At 40.6% G+C, this 20,453-nt stretch overlaps 3 protein-coding genes and 1 long non-coding RNA gene across 4 annotated transcripts in view; 3 read left to right on the forward strand and 1 right to left on the reverse strand.

The window, feature by feature from the left end:
- atp5po (ATP synthase peripheral stalk subunit OSCP) lies at positions 1–3,386 on the forward strand. Its single transcript, XM_015045556.1, has 7 exons — positions 1–107; positions 401–451; positions 566–676; positions 1,266–1,395; positions 2,709–2,821; positions 2,934–3,020; positions 3,147–3,386. Exons 1-7 carry the CDS (start codon positions 81–83, stop codon positions 3,255–3,257), a joined length of 630 nt encoding a protein of 209 aa, XP_014901042.1. The 5' UTR covers positions 1–80; the 3' UTR covers positions 3,258–3,386.
- LOC106955404 (uncharacterized) lies at positions 550–14,679 on the reverse strand. Its single transcript, XR_001426566.1, has 3 exons — positions 13,891–14,679; positions 12,583–12,593; positions 550–561 (listed from the first exon to the last, which is right to left on the reverse strand). It is a non-coding gene; the product is annotated as an uncharacterized LOC106955404 (long non-coding RNA).
- On the forward strand, positions 4,341–6,957 carry LOC106955402 (UPF0461 protein C5orf24 homolog). Its single transcript, XM_015045555.1, has 2 exons — positions 4,341–4,821; positions 5,065–6,957. The coding sequence occupies exons 1-2, from the start codon at positions 4,817–4,819 to the stop codon at positions 5,735–5,737; spliced, it is 678 nt and encodes a 225-aa protein (XP_014901041.1). The 5' UTR covers positions 4,341–4,816; the 3' UTR covers positions 5,738–6,957.
- LOC106955399 (histone-lysine N-methyltransferase, H3 lysine-36 and H4 lysine-20 specific-like) overlaps positions 8,197–20,453 on the forward strand; it is a 20,346-nt gene continuing 8,089 nt past the window's right edge. Inside the window, exons 1-9 of the mRNA XM_015045549.1 lie at positions 8,197–8,618; positions 9,062–10,074; positions 10,759–10,900; positions 11,650–11,822; positions 16,222–18,034; positions 18,133–18,257; positions 18,820–19,039; positions 19,566–19,669; positions 20,367–20,426. Of these exons, the coding sequence (XP_014901035.1) occupies positions 9,079–10,074; positions 10,759–10,900; positions 11,650–11,822; positions 16,222–18,034; positions 18,133–18,257; positions 18,820–19,039; positions 19,566–19,669; positions 20,367–20,426 (3,633 nt within the window). The 5' untranslated portion in view covers positions 8,197–8,618; positions 9,062–9,078. The remainder of the gene's footprint in view (positions 8,619–9,061; positions 10,075–10,758; positions 10,901–11,649; positions 11,823–16,221; positions 18,035–18,132; positions 18,258–18,819; positions 19,040–19,565; positions 19,670–20,366; positions 20,427–20,453) is intronic.

Below are 20,453 nucleotides of genomic sequence, written 5' to 3' on the forward strand. Positions count from 1 at the left end.
AGAGGAAGAAGAAGAAGACAGCTCCTTCTCAGCTACACATGCGCAGTCGCTCGTTCTACTCTGGACAGCTGTAGGAGAAAATGGCAGCACACATGCTAGGACAGCAGGTAAGACATTGACACTTTTTTCGTCATCTGCAGGATTTTACCTTAGTCCCAAGCGATATTAACCAAGCTTAACTGGATGCCATGTACATTATATATTTTTTGGTTGTTAGAGGGGTTCGCTAAATACTCACAAAATGTTTACGAGTTTAGTGCACTTGAATGACTGCTAATGTGTTAGCTTTGCAGCTAACTGTCTGTAACGTAAACGGCATAGAAGGCTTCACAATCAGATTTAGCTTGCTCTGTGGTCATTTCATTTTGTTAACGGCTCAGTGATTATTTTTCCCCACTAGGCTCGCCGGTTCAGCACGTCTGTTATCAGACCAGCAGCTAAACTGGTTAAGGTAAATGAATTAGACTTGCGCCGATCAATCATTAACACAATCGCCATCATTATTATAATCGACGGACAGCTGGACATTGGAATTGTTTATTGTACACTACATCTTTATTTCTAGCCTCCCATCCAAGTCTATGGAGTGGAGGGCCGCTATGCCACAGCTCTGTTCTCTGCGGCCAGTAAGCAGAACAAACTGGACCAAGTCGAGCAGGAGCTGGGGAAAGTTTCTGTAAGTTGTGTAGTGCTCAGTTCATTCTTAGCTAGAATTAGTTTTAAGCTCAGTTCAAATAGATAAATATTTAAATCATTATTAGTTCACTACCTAAAATATCCAGTCTCAATTCACTGTTCCAACTGGAACCTTCTATATTTTTCATTTTTTCTTGCACAAAAACAAAAATTACATCAAAGTTAGTCAAGTTTTCCCTGTGTTCCTGCTTTATAAGAGTGTTAAGAATCCTTATAAAGCAGGACTCTTAAAATCACAGCTCTCGTAAATGATGCATCTGCGGTGAGTGGATTTTAATTTATTCATGCCCAAAGCCAGAAGAGGGTTCTGTAGGTATTTTTGTTTTCTGTAAGTTAGCAGCAATAAATAAATGTAGCACTACTTTTTAAAATTTAGTTTTAAATCTGATCAAGTTTTTTATTTATTTATTTTTTAAATTGGACTGACATTACAAAACTTTTACCTAACACCAATTTTTTTATTGTGAAATTACTTCATAAAAATAAAATAAACTAAAGTGCTGCCAGTTTATCATTGTTAATCCAACATAACTTCAACATTATTCTTTTATTCTGCCTTGTTTTCTTAGGCCCTGATCAAGGACCCCAAGATGTCTGGTATTATAATGAATCCTCATGTCAAGCGCAGCATCAAGCAGAAGACTTTCCACGATGCCCTTGCAAAGGCCAATGTTTCCCCAATCACTGTCAACCTCATCAGTGAGTGCAGAGCTCTTGTTTCAACCACCATGTTGTCACTGCAGTATAAGTTTGCTCATTAGACCATGGAGGTCTTTAAAACTTTTAACTGAGAGAGTAAATTTGACAATTGACAAGGATGTTAGATGTGTAAGGCTAAGTTAAAAGTTGACTTAAGCCTCAGATTAGGGCTGCTACTAACCCCTGTTTTTGTTTTTGTTGTTTTTAATTAAAAAAAAAAACTTCTGTAATTTTATATACATACATACACACTTATACACAGCAACTTGGAGAAGAACAGTCTTACCCTATTTTAAAAAGTTTAATAAATTTAAATTGAACTGAAAAAATGCATGTAAGCAAAAAATATTGTCAATTATAATTACCGTTTACGTCATCAATTACTTTGATGAGTCAGTGCAATTTTATATTTTTTTTTATGCAACATTGAGTTTAGTTAGACTAGACAGTAATATGAAAAACACATGTGCACCATTAATAAATAATACACCAGAAAGGGGTCTGCAAATCCAGGCCTCGAGGGCTGGGGTCCTGGTCAGGTCATTAGCAGGACTGTAGAAAACTTGACTGCAAACTGAGGGGATTCAGGTGTGTTGGACCAGGGATGCATCTAAAAGTTGCAAGACACTGTCCTATAGGACCTGGATTTGAAGATCCTGTGTCTATTCTGTTGGAGATCAAAAGAAAGGAAAATGTGAAGAAGCTACTCTTGAGCATGCAGACTAAATAGATCTCTGCATGCTCATAAGGATTCTTTTTGCAGTGTCTTATTTAACGGTTGAAAATAAAATGTTTTTTTTTTGTTTTTCGTCTTTTGTCTTGAGTTCTTGAGCTTTCAGATTTCACTAATCGATCAGATAAGATGAAAACATTTAACCTCAGAAGTCATAACTGATTTAATATGCTCATGAAAATCATTTAGAGATACATTTGAATCCTCCTCTAAAGTTAATCAGAGGATGAATGTGTTCATTTTGGACCCAGATAGTGACACCACTTATTTCTGTTGGTATTTATTATTGCCTTGCCTATATTTTTGTCCTGTGTGTTGAAACATGTTAGTGGAATACATGATGCATTTCTTTTGTTAGTCTCTCATCATAGTTTCCTCTGCATTATAACTCAACCTTGTCTGTCATTAACATAAGAGAAGTATAACCGGCTCTTTAACTAAAATGCAGAGAAGCGTGTTATGGACAGTGTAACCAATTATAAAACACAATAAGCTTCAACTACATATAATATTGTATGAATTCTGTGCATTTTGTTTCTGAGTAAACTCTGGTCTTGGATGTTTTGTTTATTTCTTGTAGATGTCTTGGCTGATAATGGTCGTCTCACTCTGACTGGTGACGTTATCTCTGCGTTTGAGAAAATGATGAGTGCACACCGTGGAGAGGTCATCTGCTCCGTCACCACTGCTCAGGTAGGAAATGTGTTGGTTCTACAGAGACCTAGTAACTTTATTAATCACTGGTACTCTTAGTGTTGAACATGTGGTCTTTGATAAATGATACCATAACCCATTTTTGTTTCAGCCTTTGGATAAATCTAGTCTTGCTGAACTGAAAGTGGCCCTCAATGGCTTTCTTCAGAAGGGGGAAAGTATCAAGCTGGAAACCAAGGTACAGTTTTTTGTTGTTGTTATTGTTAAACATGCATTAAAGCAATTAGCCGGGGTGGGAAAATATATCGGGCTGCATCAATATTTTTGAGTTGTCTGTGATTTTTAACTCATTTTCCATTTACAGTCAGATCCTTCGATCCTGGGAGGCATGATTGTCAGCATTGGAGACAAATATGTGGACATGTCCACTAAGACAAAGGTCCAGAAACTGACCCAGCTCATCAGGGACACTTAAGTCCTGTGGACTTAATTTTGCAAACCCAAACATAAATATTGCTACTTGTCCTAGCACTGCGGTTACTCCTTAAATCCAGTGTTTGTGCTTAAATTCTTATAGATGTTAATAAAAACTACAAAAATCTGACTTTTGTCTTTGCCCTACTTGGATGGACAGAACCTTGCGAAAGTATTCACCTCGGCTCGGACTTGAAATTTGTTAGAATCACAAGTGTTAAGGTATTCTATTCTGATTTTATGTGACGGAAATATGCAAAACAATACTTGAATATGAGAGTTTGCTAATGGAAATCTGAAAATGGTCTGGCATATTTAATCAATGTCTCTTTAGTCTGAAACACAAATGTAATAGATCAGATAGATCAGTAGATACATCCATGTGTAATAAAAATCTAGATGTGAATGCAACTTTTCTGTGAACAGGTCGGGGGTAAAGTGACGTTTAAATCACAGTTGAGGAATTAAACAGTTTCTCCAAGGTTTTAATATGGCACTGTTCAACCCAAAGATGGCTGCCTATCTAAATTGTCATCTAATCAGAGAGGCAAACTCGGGGCCTTTGTAACTCTGGAGGAGCTGTCTTTAGTGAGAGTATGAACACAAACATCTATTAGTTGTGCATTCCACAAATTTGGCTTTTAGAGAGCAATATCAAGGAGGGGATAAAAGTCTTGCTTGGGCAAGGGGCACATCACCCTGAACACACCGTCCCCATTGTAAAACGTGGTGGCAACGTCATGCTGTGGGGTTGCTGGAGCAACAATAGAAAAGCTGATCAGACTAAAATGAAAGATGGACTGAGCTAAATGTAGGATAATCTTGAAATATGGTCGATTAGAGTTTTCAAAAGACTAAATGACTCGGAAGAGGTTCACCTTCCAGAGCTATCAGTCGGGACCTTTATCAAATTTTTGTTCACAGATGCGTATCATAAACTTGACCTAATTTGAAAGAAACATAGCCAAAAATTTCTGTATTTACATGTTCAAATCTAGATTATATACAAACATGTTGGAAACATGTTTATATTAAGACTGTTGAAGCAGCCAATAAACAGTAATTTATTGCAAATGTATTGTTTAAATTTGCATTAAAACACACCTAACTTTTTGTTAATATGATGAAATATGAAAATAGTCATGAGGTTGATATCAGTATTTAGACAAAAGCTTCAGAGTATCTAATAGTGATGTAGCTGCTTTGCAACAGTCAGAAAGGTCTTAGTTATATTTGATCTGAGCCTCGCTACGTCACTCTGATCCCCTCTACGTCTTGTAGACCCGCCTTTGCGCATGCGTGCTCGGTTAATGCTGTTTTATTAATTTTTTTTTTTTCGGGTCAAAAATGGCTGCCGGTCCCATCTAACCCTCCTCAGCAAGGATTAACCAGGCCATAAATAAACTGCGAAGAGCGGCGTTGTTTCCGGACGGAGCTCTGGTCAGAGCACCGGGGGCGTAGGGTGCGCAGCGCCCGAACAAAGATGATGCTGCTGCTTCCAGAGGGGACAAACCTTTACGAGACAGAATTAACCCGTTCCAACACAACACCCAACAATAAATGAGGTACGAGCTGATCCGTTTATGTGTTATTAGTGGCTAAGCTTTGATTTCAGTGATTATTTGACTTGGAGAAAGTTATAGTTTTAGAAACTCTGGCTTTGCTTTTTGTTTTTCATCCTTAATGTTCTGTGTTGCAACCTGAAAAAAAAAAGGCCCGTGTGCTTCATCAAAGTAAGCTGCTTCAGCTTGTACTTGCCAGTGTACACATGTTCTCCTCATTATTTCTACTTCTCTTCACCCCGACAGAAAAATGATGCACAGATTGAGCAGCAGCACCAGTGACTTCTGTATCAGTGGGCTGGCAGAGGACTGCCACCCAGCCAGCCACTTTGATTTATGCAGCACCCACTCCAACAAGTTTTATGCCTCTCCGTCAAACCCTGGTTTGCAGCTGTCCCTCGCCAGTCTTACCCCCTTGCCGCAGGGAATACACAAAGCCATGACATGCCAGCTCCAGGAGAACCAAGGTGACTTCCAACCACAGGCGGCAAGAATCGGGGTCGGCGAGGCCCTGGCGCCTGATGGCCCCAAGAAAAAGAAAGGTACAGTTAAATCAGGGAGGAGAGGGAGGCCTTCGGGGACTACAAAGTTGGCTGGGTACCGCACAAGTACCGGACGCCCACTTGGGACGACCAGAGCGGCCGGATTCAAAACCAGCCCAGGGAGACCCCTGGGGACCACCAAGGCAGCGGGATATAAAGTCAGCCCAGGCAGGCCGCCCGGCAGCATCAAGAGTCTAGCTCGTCTCAAAAAGCTGGAGTTTGGCTGTGATGCTGCAAAAACACTTGACTTGAGCAACTGCAGCATTCCCAAGAAACTGGACTTCCCTGGCAGTGATGTTCCGCCTTTTCCGTACGCCATCATGGAAAGTAGAGATCTCTGTGACGCCAGCAGCAAAGTGGATGAACCCAGGGAATAGCTCAACAAACGTCTCTGTTATTTGGTTGCATGAGCATGCGTCAGAAAACTTTTTTTTTAAATAAACTGTATCACCTATCAGTCACATATAATAAGTGAATTAAAGTGTAATTACAGATGCACTAATTCATACATGCATGCATGCAAAAAAAATAAAAATAAGAAAAAGCAAAAAAAGTCATAAGTAGCAATTCAAACTTTATGTCAGAGTTGTTTGTTCCCTCAGTCTGGGCCAGCTCAAGGTATAAGTCTAAATTGAATCTTCTTAGGCACCCAAATTAAATTTACACAACATGGTGACCATGTTAAATTCTTAAAAAGAAGGAAAAAAAAATTACGTTTTTCTTTTCTTTTTTTCTTTTTTCAAACAAATTAATGTTCGTTCACTAGTCGACTGAAATACAAGCTAGTTGAAGGCAGAAGGTAAAATTGTCCAAGCAGCCAATCATGGACATTATGATGAATTGAAGGTGGGCCCCCAAATGAAACTCTGCTTCAGGCCTCATGAATCCTTGAGCCGGCCCTGGCTCCAGAACATTTTTTTTTTTTTTTATGGCTTGTGTTTTTGTTCTAGTTTTACTTTCTGAAACAGATCAACCAGCTCACTTCTTTGACAGAAAATGTTTTCAAACTAGTCTATACTTGTACAGTATGTGTTTTATTTTTGTTTTATAACCCAGCACCAAAGCTAAGCAGTTACCAGTTTCAGTTTTGACTGATTCAGATTTTCTTGCTGAAGACACATTAACGAGGACAAAAAATGGCTCCAGGTTGTTTTATAAACAGATTGTCACCGTTTAAGTATAAAAGCATTTGTCCCTAAATTTGTGTGATTTCTGTTGAGGCTAAATAGTGCATACATACAGTTTCATACATTTAGGGGCTGAAAATGGTGGGAGTTATTAGTCTTGGTTCTACAACAACAGAAAAGAAAATTACCATCTGTGGCGAATTGATTGGTGCATCTCTTCAAACAATTTGTGTTTAAATTTTTAATGAGCTTCAACTGCTATAACTTACTAATTTTTGAGCACAGTATATGTTCTTTCTGCACTTTGTAAATATAGATGTCTTTCCTATTTGTTATTGGACTTATCATAAGCACTTCCATTTTTATGTAGTTATTCTTGTCACTATTGAAAATCAGAAATATGCATTGTGGATTATATAATAAATCCTAATGTGCTGTATGTGAAACCATAATAAAAATCTTTTCAAGTATGTGGCTCCAGCTCGGTTCACCCCTTTGCCAATTTGCAGTGCCTTTTTGAACCTATTTATTAGAATTTCAACCACTCTGACTACCATATAGTACTCATCAGTAGTTGGCTCTGTTACCTTGCAGCTTTGCAGGGTGTCCATGTGCATGTATAGCCTTTCTCTCCATTCCTTCTACAGCCCAAAAACATGCAAGTTAGGTTTATTCTGCTATTGAAACAATCTCATACACAGTTGTTTTGTTTTTTAAATCCTTAAGGGAATGAAGATTTATTATCTGACCTAAATTTAAAGTCCTGCTACAGCAATATACTTCAACTCATAAAATTCTAGTATGGATTTTATTTATTTTTGGCTCCAAGGACATAAAAAGCCCCTTCTAACCACCCATTACAAAATATTCAATGCTCCTATGTAGCCACTAGGGGGCTTTCGCCATGTTGATAATAACTATTACTTTGTAATAAATCCTTATATTTACAGTTAGTCAAGTTAAATCACGGATGTGATTATGACACTATTATACAGCGTTTTACAGGGATGTATAAAGGAGGAGCTGGTTCATAATAAAACTGGGCCATGTTGTTATGTAAATCGTGTTTAAATTGATAGATATTACCCCCGGATATTTCCAGAAACATTTCGGACTTTTAAATAGGGTAAGATATAAAAATGCGTGGATAAGCTGCATGAAGCAATCACGGGGTTTTTGTGTGATCCTTAAAGAGGACTCGAGCCTACTGTGCGCTCTTTTTACATATACTTGCGCTTTTGAATCTGTTTATAATTTCAGTCTGCGTAACAGGACATGCTTGTGTGATCTCGTTAAGAGATAAATCGCTGTTTAAAAGCAAACAGAAAACAATAACTTTTCACGGCGCAGCGGCTCTCGCCGCTTGTCTTTATCTTTTATTTTCCTTTGCGCCTGCCTGTCGGCCTGCTTCCTCCTGCCAGTCCTCTGTGTGGGAAGACAACATGGCGCACAGAGTGAGGTCTGACCGGGGAGGCCGTGTGTTAGGCTCTGAAAGTGGCATGGAAACCGTTCTGCTCGGTCACAAAACAACACACCCAGAGTCTGCTTTCAAAAACACCGAGGCACCTCATTCTTTTGTGAACTCCTCAGAGTTTATCACTGCTACTTTATAGTTTTAGTAACTTCACCTGGACGTCCTAACGCGCGCGCTTGCGCTTTCGCCCGTATTTACATGAGTGTGTGCGGTAGTGAGCGAGTGTCACGGCCCTCTGCGGAGACGGGGGGTTGGGTAGCTGGGTAGCCGATTGGCTGCTGCTCACCAACACAGTCAGCCTGGGCTTGTTTTAACATAACCGGGGGCACTTCGACTAGCACGAAGATAAAATATGTAGTAAATAATCTGCTGTGGCAGAGGGAGACACCGGTCGTGGCTCTCAAGGGGTAGCAGCAGATTTAATCTTGTTCTTCACTGTAAAGCTGACAGTTTCTAAGAGGAGGGCCGTCGCTGCTGCCGTCGCCGCTGCTGCTGATGAGGCGATGAAGTGCCGAGAATGAGAGCTGTGCCTGGGCCTACTACTACTATCAGAGCTGCTGCAGCTGGGATTGTGCAGGCAAAGCCGAGGAAAGCAGTCGCTTTGTGTCACTCCAACAAAGATCCGCTGTTGGTTTGACGGTGACCGACCTCCAAATGGTGGGTTTTTCGCCCTTTTTTCCACGTGTTGACAATGTGTGAGTTAATAGTAGCTTCCTATGATCGGTCGTAGCTTGTTTGTGTGAGCCGCTCTTGTGTGTGTGTGTTTTTTTTTTTCTGTGATGGCTCAGTGTCACCATCTTCACTACAGTCTCGGTGATCGCCATGACCCACAATTAGCAGACAAAGCGGCGCTATTTTTCTAATAACTCGCAAACAGAAACGTTTAGACGGAGCTCACCGGTGGACGTGTTTAGGGTTTTGTCTTGAGCTGGCCTTTTACAATGGAGGCCATGCTATCATGGTGTGTGTGCGCACAGTTTTCGCTTTATAAGTTTCTTTGCAGGCTGGATAGCCTGTTGTTTTGCTCGGATTTATGTTTGTTGTGGTAGAATTAAACGTCACACCTCCCTTACCTAACAGTGTCTGTTTCTGCTTAACAGGATATAAGGATGACAACATGAATCAGTCATACAGACCGGGTCCTAGGGTCGAATCAGTGTTTGGCCCCAGCCAGCCAGATCTGAGGGCCCGAAACGGCCCTCTGAGCACTTCTTATAGGAGCCAATGTGGCACTGTGACTCGTGGACCAGGCCAGCTGCCACAGTCTGCTTTCCTGGGATACAATCAGCTGGAGCGTTTTCGCTGCTACAGTCCACAGAGGAGACAACAGCGCCTGAATGCTGACCCCCAGGACAGGAGCAGCTTGCGCTGTGCAAGTCCAATCACTGATGATGACGATGACGAGTTTCAGCCACCAGCAGTCCAACTGCCTCCATCCCCTGGCACTGACAACATGGAGCCATTCGAGACTCTGCATGCAGGTTACAGCCCGCAGAGGAGACCGCAGCGCATGAACGCCTCACTCAACAGCAAAGACTTTCACCCCAGGAGCAACTTGCACTGTGCAAGTTCGATCACTGATGAAGATGAGGGGTTTGAGCCACCGCCCATCCAGCTACCTTCATCCCCTGGCACAGATGACATGGACCCCTTTGAAAGCCTGCAGAACGGGAGCAGGAACGGCTTCTCCCCTCGCAGTCCAGACAGCTTCGAGCGCATCCCCGACGCTCCCATCGCGTTTTGGGAGCATCGGGGCTTGCATTTTGGGTCCATGCTGTTTGACAGCAGTGACATCAAGGAGGAGGAGGAGGGGCACGGCGGCGTTCAGGACCTCAAGCCTTTTCAGCTCCCCTCAAACACGACCCAGGACAGAAGCGTCACTGGGAGCAAAAGCACATGCAACTCAGTGACAGAGAGACGAGCATACAAACCCACAGTTTTTAATCTGATGTCCAAAACAATTTCTGAACTTAACCCCACACTAAGCCCCAGTGCACTGCCAGAAATCACTATGAGAGACGGGTGGAATGTGGGCGAGGAGTCGGACAGTGAAGTCGAACTCACCTCTCCTGTTGACCCTGGGCTTGTCTCACCAGCTGGTACCAACTCTAACGTGAGTTGGACACATGTGGGGAATTTGTTTTGCATTGTTTGTGCAACCAAATGGACATTTGTTTGTGTTGGCTATGTATTAGAGTGGAGAAATCTCATCCACGAGGGGAAGACTCTGTTAAAAGTAGCACTTGAAATATATCTTATAGTGACGCACCAATCAGTCAGCCAAAGATAAGAATCTACTCTGATTAGGTAATAAATACAGAACAATATGAAGTATTTCCCCTGTTCCTCAAATAAAGCAAAACCATTTTTAACTTAGTAAAACTCAGATGTAGTTCAGTGGCATATGCTTTAATGTAAAAATGAGAATAGTCCTATTATTTCTTTGTTTTCTAATGGAGTCAGAAGCTATCTAAGATCACTGCATTCCTTTCTCTCTTGTAGTGTCTAGAAACTTAATCTTAATCGCTCAAAATTAGAATCTAGGTCTTCAAAGAAAATCACCAGTTGTTTTTCACCAGAAAGAAACTGGATATTTTTTTTTCAAATTGGGGTAAAAATATATGCTGAAATATACACTTTTAGATGAAACGTATCTTGATGAAATCTAACACTGAAAGAGTAGCAACATGTGCTTTCCCATAGCGCTCTGTCACTGTTTTGATTTGATTTGAAACAAGACGACCTGTCATTTTAGCCTTTGTCTCACATCAAATTGTTTTCCTTGTGCTGATTTTAGTCCAACAGCCCGAAGAAAAAACTTCTCCCTGTTGTGAAGTACTTGGAAGGAGACCTGGTGTGGGCAAAATTCAACAGACGACCTTGGTGGCCCTGCCAGGTCCTCTGTGACCCAAACCTAGGGATCCACACAAAAATGAAAGGTGAGTTCTGATTACTTTTCTGTATTTTTATGTTCTGTGGACAGATATGCTGTTAAGATAAAATGTAACTACTTAATAACCATCAATTCTTATATAATAATATAATAGAGGATCTGAAGATTAAATCTGAAAAGCATGACAAAGATAACTTATTTTAAACAAAATTGGTTATAGCTGCTGTTGGTACTCCCTTTTTACCACATTTATCCTTCCAGTTAACTTTTTATTAATATGTTTGTATACAGAAATAACCTTTTGAGGCTTACCTTCCTTTGAGTGTATGTCTTTTGAACAACAGTCTTCTCTGTGATTGTGTTGTAAACACATGATCATATTTCTGCAGTAAAAGTATATATTTATACTGGTGTAGTATGGTGTAGTATATATATAATACTACACCATTATATATATATATATATATATATATATATATATATATATATATATATATATAAATATATAAGAAACTTAATATGGAGTTCTTATTAGCTGCAAAACTTTATTGTAAAGATTAAAAGGAACAAATTTAGCACTGTTGGTAGTAATCGAAATAATGAAGAAATTTCACTTTTTTTTCACAAAAATAAAATATGATTTTCAGATTTAATGATGTGCGGCTTTAGCCGTCTCTGTGAAACATTTGATCTCACTGGCTAACTGGCACTAAATAAATTTTATTGTCTGTGTGTAACGCAACTAATCTGCTTTTCATTTGTCTCACTCTCTCTTTTTGTTTCTTACCCCTTCAGTACCAAGTAATCGTCCTTGTCGGATGTATTTCCTGGAGACGGTGGGCGAGGTCACTGAACGCACCTGGGTCCCAGGGAGCGTCATTCTACCATTTGAAGGGGGACATCAGTTCGATGAGCTGCCTGTTCTTAGACGGCGGGGAAAGCAGAAAGAGAAGGACTACAAGTATACGGTAAATAAATACATCGACAGTCACGGTCAAAAGAAAGTACAGCATCTTTGAATTGTAGAATTTTACCTATCAGGACCTTTAAAAAATAATCTGATCTTTACATACAGGTTCCACAGAGTAATTATTTATTGAACAAATAATGTGTGCACTGTCCACAGTGACTAAATCTGTAAATGAACTGAACAAGTGCTTTTCCAGTCATTTTGACCACTGAAAGTGCTTTACACTAGAGTCACATTCACCCATTTGCACTCAAACACATTTATACACCAATAAGTAGAGCGGTAGGAGGCAATTTGGGTTTAAGTGCATGTTCCAGAAGGAGGCTGGAATCGAACCTACAACCTTCTGATCGCAAGACGACTTCTCTAACACGCAGACACAGTCTGTCTCTGCTACAGGCCCACATGGGGAGGAACACAGACTTTAGAGCCTGTCTACCAGGACAGAGGGAACGTTAGAACGTACAGAGCTTTTCAAAAGTGTTAATAGCTCTTTTTCATATTTGTTAAGTTACAGCCACAAATTCCAACATATATGATTTGAATATTAAGCGAGCAGCACAGTAAACTCATGGCTGTGAAGTGGAAGGAGGAGAAGGATCCACTGCAGCTGCAAGTCTTCTGTGATCGATCTCTACCAGCTTGGCGCATATAGAGACAGACATTTCTGACCGTTTTCTGCAAAATAGATCAATCAATTTTAGTCCAATCGAAAAGAAAGCATCAAATCTCACCTCAGAATCTCAATTAAGCTGGACTTTGGGTCATTCTAACACCTGAATATGCTTTGATCTGACTATTGCAACATTGCTCTTGTTCAGGTTTGTTGTCCTGCTGATAGTTGAACCCACTCTCTAGTCTTTTGCAATGTCCAATAGGTTCTCATCCAGGTTTCCCCTGTTTCTAACTTCATCCATCTGCCATCAACTCTGACCAGTTTGTTTGTACCTACTGAAAAAAATACATAATCACAGTATGATCACCATGTTTCACATTAGGGAGGGCTGATGTGCAGTGTTAATTTTCAACCACTGCGTATTATATGACTTCCAAAATGATAAAAAAATGACACTTTTAGACCAGCTACTTAATAGTAGTGGCCCAAATTGTTGCACTGGTTTCAGCAGCAGCTACTCCTCCCTCCTCTCACTAGTGATGTTCGATACCATCAATTTTCTTTCCGATCCAATATTTAGTAAAATTCAAGCTGGTATCGGTGATACCGAACCAATACCGATACTTTGTGCAAAAATACCTAACCTGTCTAGTAAATCTAAAAAAAGTGTATTAATTATTTGCTTTGCTTCTTAAAGAACACAAGGCATCACTGTAATTTATTTATTTTAAATTCCGAACTACATTGATAGGAGCCTTGTTTATTATAGACAAGCTATTCTAATCATACAACATATGTGAAAATGAAAAAAAGGACAGTTAGAAAAGTAATAAATCTACTAAAATAAATCCCTGTTTAATTAAGAACTACTATAAAATGAAAGCATGCACCCCAATTGACATGACCACGACATGTTAATTTGAAAATCCTGGAGATGTGAATGAAACGGCAACAAAGACATCCATCTTTGAAACTTTCCCATTCATATGTTTTTGTTTAAGAGCAGAGGCATTGTTACAGTTTTCTCTTTCAGTCTGTTTTTTTTTTTTTTTTTGCTCAGAATTTCTCCTGCTTTCGAAATTACTTTCTCTGCTGACTTATTTTACGATCCGCCATTGTGTCTGAGTGAGTGAGCGAGCATTATGTCTGTACACAGCAAGTGTCAAGTATTTTTCTTAGTATCAAGTTGGAACTTCTCAGGGGTTTTTTGGGTGCTTTCTTTCACCAACACTATATATTTCACACAACCATTACTAACTCTGCTTTCTGATCTCAACTTGACTGGAGGAGAAAACGGACTGTAAAAGGCTCTATCAAATGTTATTTTTTTTTTATGGTCAAAACATTTGAGATTATTGATTGATCATATAATCAGTCAGTCTGAAGCAGTCTTTCTGCACTGAAAACAGAAAACATGTCTGTCATGCATCAGTCACTATTTTTGATGGACATCTGTCCTGGTGCATATTATGACAGCTCTATATGTTTAGCAAAGTATTAACACAACCGATGCTGATGGTGCAACCATTTTCTTTTAGAGAAAAAACTTTCTCCTGGCAGCCTTTCCAAACAAACCACATTTATTCAGTCTTTTTTTTTTATATAATTTTACTTTTATTAACTGTAACATTTATCATTCTCATGCTTGAAAAAAGCTTGAGATTCAATTTGTCTGAGCCCTTTGTGGTCTGAAATTGATGGAACATCCTTTTCTGAAAAGACTGGAAAATGTCTCAAATTTTCCACCACTTGCTTGGCTTGCTTGGAAAAGACATAATAACTCTTAAATGATTGATTGCCAACAACAGTTGATTCTTTCACGTCATGGCTGATGTGTTTTCCTCTTGGCTTTGTGTAACCTACACCTGTATGCTCCAGGTGAGCAAATGGCCAAAGCTACCACTTTCATAGACTTGTGGTTCATAAGTAAATCAAGTTCATTTATAGGGCTGTATATATAAATCTATTCGGCGATATATATCGATATTTTCCGCCCTCGGAAAGTATCGATTTTTCATCCGCGAGTATCGATCCGTTAAACCATAAGGGTCCACAGCCTTATAGCTCTTTTTAACGTCTAGCTTGTTACGGCGTAGCAGCAAGACTCCGCCTCCCTCAGTCTCACTTTCAACTTCAGCTTAAAGTGCACATTATAAACTACACACCAGTTTTTAAATTGTGTAAATAGGCCAAGTATAACCGGAGTTATGCTAAAATTTGTGAACCATATTTTTCCCAAATGTCAGAGAAATGTCAAAAGCGCCGCCATTCCCCGGCTTTTCCGAATATGTGAGAGGGAATGAGCTTCCAAACGTACAAAACGAAACGAAACATTAGATTCCTGTGTTTTTGGAAATGTAAAATCTTCAATAAATAACGATGGGCTGTATTTTGTTGCTGAGTATTTTGTTACGGTTACTTGCGTAAAGTTACGCAAGTAACCGTGAAAGAGAAGCGGAAAGGAGTAGCGGCGCGAACGGAGCAGCTGCAAAACCAGTGAGATCGCGAAATTAATGCAAATTTTAACTGGTGGCATTCACTTCGTAACTAGTTTTTAGCTTAGCGGTTTCTGTTCTGTATATAAAGGATTACCTGAAGAATGAACATGGGTTGATAACATCCGAAGCGGCGCTGTGTTTTGAGCAGGAAGACGAAGAGGAAAAACCCCCAGCCGGAATCCGCGGCGCAGTGAGGATTTCCATGATAACAATGGCTGATCGATCATTCTTATTAGCAACAGACAAAGAGTATCAGAGACTGAGAGTACTATGAGATGCTGGCAGTCTGAGAGGCAGCTACTCAGAGATCCAAGCAGGGGAATAGCGGCGCTGCGTAGCTGCAGGGAGTCGATCACTACGGGGTGAGGCGGAGCCACTACTTTATCAGACGAAAGCAGTTTACAGCCATGGTTAACTCCGGGAGTCAAGGTAGAAAAGCCTTTTTTCCCCATAGTCCAAAAGACTGCATTTGTGGCTGCATTTTTACTCCAAAATGCAGCCACAGTGTCCAAAAGAAAAAACATAAGTGCAATCATTTGCATATTGAGAGTCTACAGATGCTGATAATCTCCACACTCTGCTCCTGGATTACCGTTTAAACTTTTCAGTTTTATGTTAAATCCACATGAATTAAATGACAGAAACTAATTCTCTCACTGCGTTTTTGACTCATTTTGTCCAGCTGCAGACTGTTAGACTGCCCAATCAGAGTTAGGTATTGTGTAGTTGGTGCTTTTAATCAGTTTCAGTTAACTAAATTCAAGTCTATGGAACACAAAATGCCACTAAAATCACTCTGTCCTTCTAAAATCTTTCAGAAAATCGTAAAAATGCACTGAATCGTAGCGAATTGTATCGCTCAACAAATATCGTGATACATATCGTATCGTGACCAGAATATCATATATCGCATTGTATCGTGAAATTATTGTATTGCTACACCCCTATTCATTTAACTATCAAAACCTGGCTGCTACTTTCCGTCTTAAATCTGTTTTAAGCCGGAAGGGCTGTACTTAGTTTCTCAGACAGCACTTTTCCAGTTTTGGTTCACATTTGTTTAATGAACACAAATGTGCAATCTATTCTATGTGTTAGTACATATACAGTAAATTTAAATAACATTAAAAGCTGTTAAACCTCCTCCCCTTAATAAAATTGTCCCTGACTCCTGATATATGAAACTTCAGAATTCAAAGAACTGTGTTTCTTTTTCTCCACGACTGTACCTTTTATTCTCTTATTGTGAAAACTTATCTAAGCATAAATTCTGATGTGGGCAGATTCCAAAAAGTTTGCTGACCGCATGGAAGGTCAGTGTGGCCGAAGCCGAGTATCTGCTCCCTGGTCGACAGAGGAACAGTGAGAGCACACTTTCACTACCTGTCAATGGAGAAGAACATCCGACCAGCCTTCCTTCATCCGAAGAGCCGCTAGAGGCCCCCTCCGCCTCCATTGTCCCAAATCGACCCAACTCACCTGGTCCGGCGACCAACGGGAATGGTCACCATCTCTTCAAAAACTCCACAGCACACGGCAATAAGAGCAAAACTTTCAAAAAGAAGAAGAAATGCTTGTCGGACATATTTGGTCATATTGTTGGTGGAAAGGAAACAGCCAACAAGGCTGGTCAGCTTCATGCAACAACACGTGCACTGAAAGAGGAGCCGAAGGACTCGCCTTATGCCGATTTGGACTCAGTTCCGATGTTGAATCGACCTAAACGCACAGCTCTTTCTCCAATATATGATGCCGACGCCACGGGCAGAAAGGAGCACGCTTCAGTAAAAGTGAAAAAGACATCTAAAAAACTAAACCTTTGCTCGGACCTGCCTGATTCGTCCTGTATATTTCAAAACAAAGCGACCTCTAAAGACCCTGAGCAGAGGCCGGGCAAATTGCCCCAATGTTCCAGTGAAAAGCACTCTGGGGCTCTTTCTGCCAGCAGCCGTCTGATAACAAAGGCTCTGAAAGCAGCAGAAGAGACCAATCACAAAGATGGACCAGCCACAAGCCGAGTCCCAGCAGAAGCTCCTCCTGAAGACTGCTTCGGAAAAACTCCTACTGATGCTGCCGTCAAAGCTGAACTGTCTCCAAATCGGAAATACCCCAGCAAAACCTGCTCCTTTGGTAACCACAGCTCTCCGAAACGTCGCGCGAGGAAGCTGAATAAGAAACCAGTTCACAACGGCTCGGTGGTCGGGTCAAAGTGCGAGGGGATGACTCGGCCCGCGCAGCAGCCGGTCAAAATCAAGGCGGAAAACAGTCCGTCAGATCTATCTACCTCCTCCTCTCTGTCTCTGTCTCCAATGGACACCTTTCAGGATAGTAAAGAATTAAGGTTCAAATCGCTAGTGATGGAGAACAACAGTGACTCTGAGCTGAGTGTCTTTCGGCCTGACTCCAATTACAAATTTAGCACTATTCTGATGCTGTTAAAGGACATGCACGACACTCGAGAAAAAGAAGGCAAACCGCTGGTGCTGCCGCCGTCGGCTACCTTGATAAAGGAGGAACCCCTGGTGATCCCCACCGCAGCAGAAGGTGGTCCGCTGAGAGGCTCCTGCGAAGGTCTACCTCTTCAGATCAAATTAGAGAACGGGCAGTCGGAGAAACCTACGCTGAGCCAAAGCACGCCGGTGAAAACCAAACTCTGCACTAAAGCGGGCGCCTCGGTCGACACCCATCACTGTGAAGACTTTCCTTCTCACGCTGAGGTCGGGAGTGCGGAGAAGCAGCGCAGAAAACAAAGGCTTCCGTCTAAACTGAAGCTCACAACGCCTGACCTGCGTTTGGATGTTCCCGAGAGAGACTTCATCAGCATCCAGTCTGACTCGACAGAGCCTGTAGCGGACCCATTTGGCCCCGATTCCTCCACCAGCTACCTGGAGAAGTCCTCGGAAATAGCTGTGGCTCCAAAGAAGCGCTGGCAGCTGGTTGAGGAAGCTGCTGAGACCGAGGCAGCTGGGAGCGAGAGGTCCGCTGAGACTGAGGCACCTGCCGAGATGAAGGGTTCTCCGACAATGAGAGCTTCTCCAGATCTTGAGGCGCACACAGAGAATGACTCGCACTCTTCAGATGCAAGCAGCACAGCCGGTAAGACTTGAGCAAAGTGCTTTATAGGTTTTTTTTTTTTTTTTTACTGAGACGATACTTTTTGAAATATCAAAGTGTTTGTTTTTTTTTGCACACAGGACAATCTGAGAACAAACGTCTCCGGAAACCAACCAAGAGGCTCTTGGAGTCCACCGAGGAGTATGAACAAATATTTTCCACAAAAAAGAGGTCAAAGAAACACACGGCAGATTGTTCCAAACTGGTGAGGAAAGTTTTTGGGGTTGTGGTTTCCTACAGTACAGATAAAAAAACAAACAAAAAAAAGAAACAAAAGATTGGGGATTTTTCAATAAATAATTAGTTACAGCTATCAAAGAAAAGCCCAAAACCATAAGTAAATTATAAAACTGTACAAAACTTGTACATTTAAGTAGACGTATTTTACAATTTGTCCCATTATGATCACAAACTTCAGCATATTTTATTAGAGACACAGGTGACTGTGAAGTAGAATGAAAAGATTACATGGTTTTTAACTTTCTTTTTTTTTTAACAAATGAAAACTAAAATGTGAGTAGTGTATTTTATGTAGCCACTCTGGGTTTTGCACTTCATTTTATCTACGGTTATCAGAGTTAAAAGGGGCTTAATTCAGATTTTTAAATCAGAATTCGGCACTACTTTGTTTTGGTCTGTCACATAAAATCACAGCAAGTTTGCTGTTGTAAGGTGACTAAATGTGCCGAAGGTCTTAGATCTGTTTGTGGTGTTCCCAATACCTTTACTATCCACTTGTGTTTTGCGTCGTATGTTTCTGTGTGCAGGACACTTCAGGGATTACGGCACTCCATGATCTCAGTGCTACAGAAGCCATGGATACCTCAACGTCGTCTTTAGCGGAGCCAGGAGAGGCTCGGGTAAAGATGGATCCGAGTCCGTCTCAGGAAGAGTTTTCTCCTCCGGCACCACCTTTGTCTCCTGTCACAGCACCACCCCGCTTTGACGCAGACGCAGCAGAGGAAACGGATCTGTCTTTTGAGTGTGGTGAGTCTTACTCTCCACCTGTTCTCATCAGGTTTTCAACGCTCATCCACATGCAACTCGAGTTTTCTTAGATCTGTTTGTGGTGTTCCCATTTGAACTGGATATCAGGAGATTAGTAGAGCGGTGATAGAGATGAGCCTTCCCATATGATCACTATTGCTTTTTGAGCTCAAACCCACAACAATGGGGCCATTTTTATGTTTTTTTTTCCTCACTTTTTTTCAATTAACCTTCTAATTTAGAGGAAAAAAGTAAACAGTTAAAAAACAAAGCGATTATTGAGGAAATTTGATGTTATTGCCACCTACTGGCTTGATTTAGGTACTGCAGACCAAAACCTTGGGAGTTGTCCTTTTTCATCATATATGGTACTTAGAAACAATTCTGAAATTATTTATGTACTGGTCTCATGTTTTTACATCTCAAAAGTCCATTATTTTAACTGTATTTGCCATGTCGTCTGTCTTTGAATGTCAGTTTCTGCATGTGAATACTTGAGACTTACCTGAATCATTTTTAATGTCAGACTCGGGAGCATCTCTTCAAGAAAGAAAGAGGCCCAGAAAACTCTCACACAAGGCGATGGAGTGTACCATAGAAGAAGTGTCGGCAGGTTCCTCAAAGAAAAAGGTATGTCTACGAAATCTAAAACTACACTGCCTTGCAAAGGTATTCACACTCTGAGCTTCTTCTCTTGTCACTTTAACAACTGTAAACCTCAATGTATTTTACTGGGTTTTTACGCGAATGCTTAAAATTATTCTTATCGCCGGCAGATTTAGGTTTGAAGTGGAGAAAGATAAAGATTAGGGTGATGGCAAGGAGCCCTCAGTTGGCTTGGAGCTCATTGCAAACGATTGTCAAAATACCAGTGGAAGCACAAGAAGGATTTGGTTGCTTTAATCCCGATATATTGTTTTTTGATCATTGAGAAGGTTACACATTTTGATTAGGAGTTTTTATTATGTCTTCCTCCTTTTAAAGTGTTTTAGTATCTTCCCAATCAGACAAAAACTTCTCATTTGCAGAAAAATTATGAATAATTTTGGGCCTAACCGTAAATTAGATGGTTCTACAAATTACTGAATCATTAGAGCTGAATACAAATGCAAACATTTTTTTTCTTGTTCATTTTTAAAATATCTTTTGATACCTGTGTATCATTTTTCTTCCATTTACAAAAAATTGCACAATTATATGGCGTTTTTTTTTTTTTTTATTATCATAAAATCTTAATAAAATACATTGAGATTTACTGTAACTTCACAAAACTGTAGTGAGGACGGCTCTGTACTCCTGGACCCTGAATATTTATATTTTGTTATAGGAATCTAAGCGGAAACTCGGCATTTCCCCAGACGCAAAAGTGTTGGTCAAGAAAACACAGGTATTCATGAAATCACCAAACATTTAC

The sequence above is a fragment of the Poecilia latipinna genome, unplaced genomic scaffold, assembly GCF_001443285.1.
Source record: "Poecilia latipinna isolate Pla-1442-1.1 unplaced genomic scaffold, P_latipinna-1.0 Scaffold731, whole genome shotgun sequence".
NCBI classification, from domain to species: domain Eukaryota; kingdom Metazoa; phylum Chordata; class Actinopteri; order Cyprinodontiformes; family Poeciliidae; genus Poecilia; species Poecilia latipinna.